The sequence below is a fragment of the Hypanus sabinus genome, chromosome 11 (assembly GCF_030144855.1).
Source record: "Hypanus sabinus isolate sHypSab1 chromosome 11, sHypSab1.hap1, whole genome shotgun sequence".
NCBI classification, from domain to species: Eukaryota; Metazoa; Chordata; class Chondrichthyes; order Myliobatiformes; family Dasyatidae; genus Hypanus; species Hypanus sabinus.
Window position 1 is genome coordinate 40,496,987 of NC_082716.1, and position 6,000 is coordinate 40,502,986.

The window sequence follows — 6,000 nt, forward strand, 5'->3', positions numbered from 1 at the left end:
TTCACTGCTAATATGACAATAATAAACCAATCCCAATTCCTATCTAGATGGAACCACCAACTAAAAATCGAGTGATCTGGCCCCTACATTTGATCTTTTATTTGTCCTCTTAACACTAACTGGGTGAGGAACATAGTGAGAAGAAAAAATAAATATACTATTTTAAAGACACCCTTTTGTGATTTGAAATGCTGAAAGTGAGTTTCTTTCAACTCCTTTGCCCAAAAGCAAACTACTTTCCCCCAAAAGAGCATGAAAATTGGTTACTCGATATATGGTGCTCATTCCGTTTGTATTTTGGTATAAAAATTAGTTTGCAATGGCATTTTATTATTGTAAGTCTCCTTGAATAGTTTTTGATAATTTTCTTCCAAAATCAATATTTAATGAAACCTGTAGTTGATTACTATTAGTGCTAATATGCTATTTCCTTCTCCTTGTTTCTAGTTGCCGGCAATTCATCTCAGAGCAGCTCTCCCAATTCCAGTGTACCCAATTCTCCAGCTAGTTCTGGTCACATTCGTCCAAGTTCTCTCCAAGGACTGGCACCTAAGCTTCAACGGCAGTATAGATCACCAAGACGCAAGTCTGCAGGAAACATCCCTCTCTCTCCACTTGCTCGTACTCCGTCACCTACTCCACAACCAACTTCGCCTCAGCGCTCCCCATCTCCATTACCTTCACATTCTCTGGGTAGTTCAAATGCAGCACAATCATTCCCAGTGAAATTACATTCGTCACCACCATTAGTCAGGCAGATCTCCAGGCCCAAAAGTGCTGAACCACCAAGATCACCATTATTAAAAAGAGTACAGTCTGCTGAAAAATTGGCTGCCACTTTATCATCAGAAAAGAAGTTGTCATCTTCCCGAAAGCATAGCCTGGATATATCACATTCTGAATTCAAGAAGGAAATGCTGCAGAGGGACCCCAGTCTACAGAGTTTACAGGAGTCTGCCAGTGAATCGTCAGGCAGTAAACTTGGCCCTGCAGAAAAGGGAACTCTAAAGCAACCTGCTGCTAGAAAAATTGGAAGGCAGGAGCATTCAGAAGGAATGAATCGGGGAAAGCTCAATGACAAATTAGTAGCAATAAGACATGACAGGGCAGAAAGGAGAGAAGCACTACAAAAGCAGGATGCTATTCGTGAGGTAGATGTCTCTGAAGATGAAAGTGATGAAGGTTCAGAAGACCATCAAGCAAGAAAGAAGTTGCAGTGGCCCTATATTCAAAAAGAAGATTCAAATTTAGATGAGCTAGGTTGTGTCTCACATAAAACAGGAAGTAGGGATTCTTCAGAAGATGACCTCAGTTCTGCATTTGTTTGTGAGGCTAAAGAAATGAACTTAGCTCTGCTTCCAGAGCACAATGTTGGGAGAACCATATTGGACAGTACAATACCACATAAAATGGGAGAACTTTATCAATCAGAGGATTGTACAATCAACACAACACATGTAGAAAAACCCATGTTAGAACATGCAGCTTCTGGATTCCACAAGAATGGCCAGCTTAAAACAGATTCCAATAACTTAAAAGCCGTTGAAACAAAGCAACCTGTGCTAGATATTGCCACTACAAAGAATGACTCCTCCAAGACTACATTAATGCAAAAAGCACTGAAGGAAGCACCAAGCCAAATGCTTGGAAAGGCAGCATCATTCAAAATACAACAAGGTGTTCAAACCAGTTTGTTAGAATCTAGCAAGAATAATGACAGTAGTCCTCTTAATCAAATAATGCACATATCAAAGGATGCACATCAGAAACTTTCAGAAGCAACTGATAAACTAATTGCATGCTATTCCCCTATAGCTGACAATTTACTTCTCAGATCAGGATGTCCTCAAACTTCAAAGCCATCCAAGAAAACTGAAGATCTGAAGAAGTTGGACACCGGAACTGAAAGCACAACAAAGGATGAGATCAAAGGACAGAGTGCAAATAAACAAAAAGATCCATTTGGAATTAGCGAAAAGCCTCTTCGGTCAAATAATGTAAAGTGTCTAGAAGCAATTAACCAATCCACTATTGGGGAAGTAGAAGGAAAACTAAGCCAATGTGAGCAAAGATTAAAAGAAAATGAAGAGATGCTCACTAAAAGTCAACTTGCCTTCAGCATGGAAAGCACTGGCTCAAGATATTCTCCAGTTAGCTTTGCTAAAACACCTTTTGTTTCCCATTTAGCTACTGTTGCCAAAAATGTGCTGGGTCCAGTGAAATTGGCTATCCCTGGAATAACAGAGGCTGAGAGGAGGAAAGAATTAGGATCAGAAGAATTGATGGCTAGGAATGAAAAGCCAGTGTCACAGTTTACCACATTTCAAAGCACAGCTGTGCCCTCATCATTGCCTGCAAATGTAAAATCACAATTTGAAGAAAAGGTCATTCTTTGTGGATCTTTGTTAAAACCTGACCAAGTCACAGGAGTATTAAGTGAACAAAGAGTTTTGCAGGATACTACAGGAAGTTCGTTATCAAGAGAACAACAATCCTGCGTGGGAAAATGTGAGAAAGATCGATCTGGGAGCTGTCAATTCAAAACTAAACAACCTGTAGACAAGAAAGGACAAGATTCCCAGTTATCACAGAAATTTACGTGATAATTAGAAAACATAATTGGAACGTTCCCGTTGTATACAAGTGGTCATCTGGATCTAACTAAAAAAATTCTTTTGAAAGCTCCTTAAAGCTACATGTTTGACTTTATTTCCTTTTACAGTTCCAAAAAGACAGTCAGTAAGGTATTTGTGAATAGTTTAGCATATCCTTAACACTAAATTCAGTTTTGGACACAATGCTCGTGTTGCCAAAGTGAGCTAGCAATCAGTGTATTAGGAGTTATTTTTCTTTTTTGCTAACGTCAATTTTGATTTTATGTTGGACCAACAATCTTTTGAAAGAAGCAAAGCGGATGATAATTTCTGCATACACTGTGATTCGATGAGAAATGCCATAATGAACATGAGTGCATCAAATCATTTAGCTTATTTGTCACCTCTATTTTCTACATTTTCATATTTAACCGATTCCCATTTACAAAATGTCTCTATTTTCTGCATTTATAGCAAACAGGTCCTCTGATGTACAGGACAAGTTTGCCAACAAAGCCGTGATCAAGGCTTATGCTTTACAATTTACAGGATTCATTATTGTTAGAAAGTTGCCTGAATCCTTAGCTCTGTAATGTATTTCGTCACTATGCAAAGTAATACATTCCTGCAGAGTGCTTCAAGATTGTAATGTAATTTTTCTTTTTTTTTGTATTAATGTATCTTATTTATTGTAAATATACACATGACAGTCTTGGATGTCTTTATGGGTTTGTGCCACATAGATATTTTGTCTTGGAGGGATGTAGTGAATGTGTAATGGAAATGCTTTCACAATTAGAGGAAAGCATTAAAAAACATTTTAGTATTTAATCAACACATAATCACCACCAACTGTGGTGCAGTAAGCATTTTTGTGTTCTGATTTATTGCATGTTGGCTTTAACCCATTCCCTTCAAACATACAGAATTTAATATGATACAAATTTAGTAAGCTAATTAATATACAAGATCCATTAATTCATATTTTTATATCTCTTGCATCACTCTTAAAACTTCCCATGACAGCAATAAATTTTGTGTTGGGTTTCAGCTGATGTGCAGAACTTGTTTGGTGTAACTCCTCTGTTCAACTTGTATCATGTTTTTGTTAATAATATATTGCACTAATAGAAGTGGAGCTTTAGTTAGACTAACAATCTTAGATTGCTTTGTTTTAGCTACATTCAGCTAAATGTGTCAGTTAGTTGAACTGAGTAAGTTAGACTGTCAGTGATTATTAATACTGACTAAATTTTAATTGCTGTGTTTGATTTTTTTATATAAAAACAAAACTAGTAAAAAATAAGCTGTGGACTTTATGGGCACTCTGGAACCTATACTTGCAGTGCATCTGACTGAACTTCTTTATTGCTATAATGTTTTCATTCAAAGATAATGAGGAAAATACTTGAAATAAAAGGGTTGTGTTTACTGCCGTGAAAAGAAAATAATTTTTTGTGTATTTAAGCGTTATTTTCTTTAAATGATTTTTGCCAATTTGGGAAAACTACAGTATGTGTTTGTTTTCTAAGCATTTTGTATCCATTTTTTAACCACAAAGTACTTAACTTCCTTGAGTACATGACGTTTTTTTAATATACAGATGTTACACACTTACATTTATTAGATGGTCATACAGTTATGCACTATATACAGTCTATAAAGTTGCAATGTCTTGAGACTATACAATTTGTAGGTGAGCAACTTAGTAATAATTTGCATAACTTAATTTGCATGGACAGTATTAAGTTGTGTGTAATGTGAGACAACTCAGTACAAAAATGCTTTGACTTCAACATTTTCAGTTGTTTCAGAATTCAGTCAATTCTAATGCAATCAAAATAAACTTGAATTATTTGACATATATTTCCAATCTAATATGGTCCATTCTCTCACACCTTATTTCTTCTCAGTAATGTGTGAAAGCATACAGCAAAAATCATTGAAGCCTTGACCTTTACCATGATACAAACTTTGGGCTCCTATTTTCTGAAGGGTTGCATACAAATGGGACTTTCATGTTAACTCAGACCTAGAATATTGAGCAACCATTAGTGAGACCTCTGAGGTAAGTAATAGATAAATTCTTCATTGATCCCAAAGGAAATTACAGTGTCACAGTAGTGCACAGATATAGATATGAGAAGAAAAGTAGAAAGAAAGTAAAAAGCAAGTTACCTCAAACATCATTTCCTCGGCTATAGGTTGACTCATTATATAGCCTAATGGCCGAGGGTAAGAATGACATAATATAGCGCTCTTTGGAGCAGCACAGTTGTCTTAGTCATGATGTGACCATTTTTTCTAAAGCTCAATAGCATGATTTAGTGAAATGCCAAACGATCTCTCAGCTGAGCACTAAGTTACCATAGAACACCTCTTATCTGTGTACACTGATTATATTGAAATGTCCCACTGTATCAATTGCTTACTTTTTGCATGTCTGCAGAAAAAGAAAATTATTAAATGGATATTATCAACATTCCCTTGGCAATGAAAGCAAGTTTAACTCTCAGATTTTTAAAAAATTGATTTTGTACTATATCCTATTTGGCAATAGTCTCTTTTATCTTCCTTCATTTCGCTGCTATCTGGGTATTTAGAAATCCCAGTGATTCAGTGTCTGGCTCATAAGGTGATGTTTGCCACATTCCCATTTAACTCACTGTGACCTCAGTTACCACATGCCTCATTCATTGGGGATGGTTCTTCTGCTTACTCTCTCATCATGCCTCAATTCCTGCCTTCCCTCTACAGTTATTGGGTTCACTGGGCAATTTAAAGCATTGGGTAAATCTTAACAATGCCAATTAAGAAATGATTTTGGGGGGGAGGGTAGCTAAAATCTGCTACTCTCAGTGAAGCACGATGGCAAACTAATCCCTCCTGCCTGCACATGATTTATATTCCTTCATTCATATTGTTTCCTTCAAGCTTAAAAGTTAGGGAGCTCTATTCCTACATGTATTGACTGCTACTGTACTGTTGCTGCATTCTGGACAGTAAAGAAATGTTTGATAACCTATTAGCAGGTAGCTCTTGGTTTGACCATATTATTTATTCTTCTTTAACAGTTAATGACATGCTGTTCAGGATGATCACTGCTACAGTCATTATCATTTCCATTTTGCAAATTTCCTAATTATATTTCTCCTTTACAGTTATATGTATTCATCTGAGAAATGTGCCAGATTTGAAAAGCGAATAAAGACTGTCAGGACTTTCTGCAGAGCTTAAGATCAAGTGGGCTATTAGGCACTTGGCAATAAAAAAAATTAGGTTTAAGAAGACCAGCCATTGTAGGAGAGGTGCAGCTGGAGTGGGAAGCTGAAGCTTTGGCTCAAGAAGCTTCAACAAGATAGAGGAAGCCAAGGTAAGTTTATTTCCATTGTATTGCACAGTCAGA

At 36.6% G+C, this 6,000-nt stretch overlaps 1 protein-coding gene across 5 annotated transcripts in view; it reads left to right on the top strand.

Moving 5' to 3' along the window:
• The window catches only part of mast2 (microtubule associated serine/threonine kinase 2), a 406,821-nt gene extending 402,796 nt beyond the window's left edge, over positions 1–4,025 (top strand). For all 5 annotated transcript variants that reach the window (XM_059984199.1, XM_059984201.1, XM_059984202.1 and 2 more), the window contains one exon: positions 448–4,025. In XM_059984199.1, coding sequence (XP_059840182.1) covers positions 448–2,603 — 2,156 coding nt within the window. In that variant the 3' untranslated portion in view covers positions 2,604–4,025. The remainder of the gene's footprint in view (positions 1–447) is intronic.
• Positions 4,026–6,000: the final 1,975 nt, after the last annotated feature.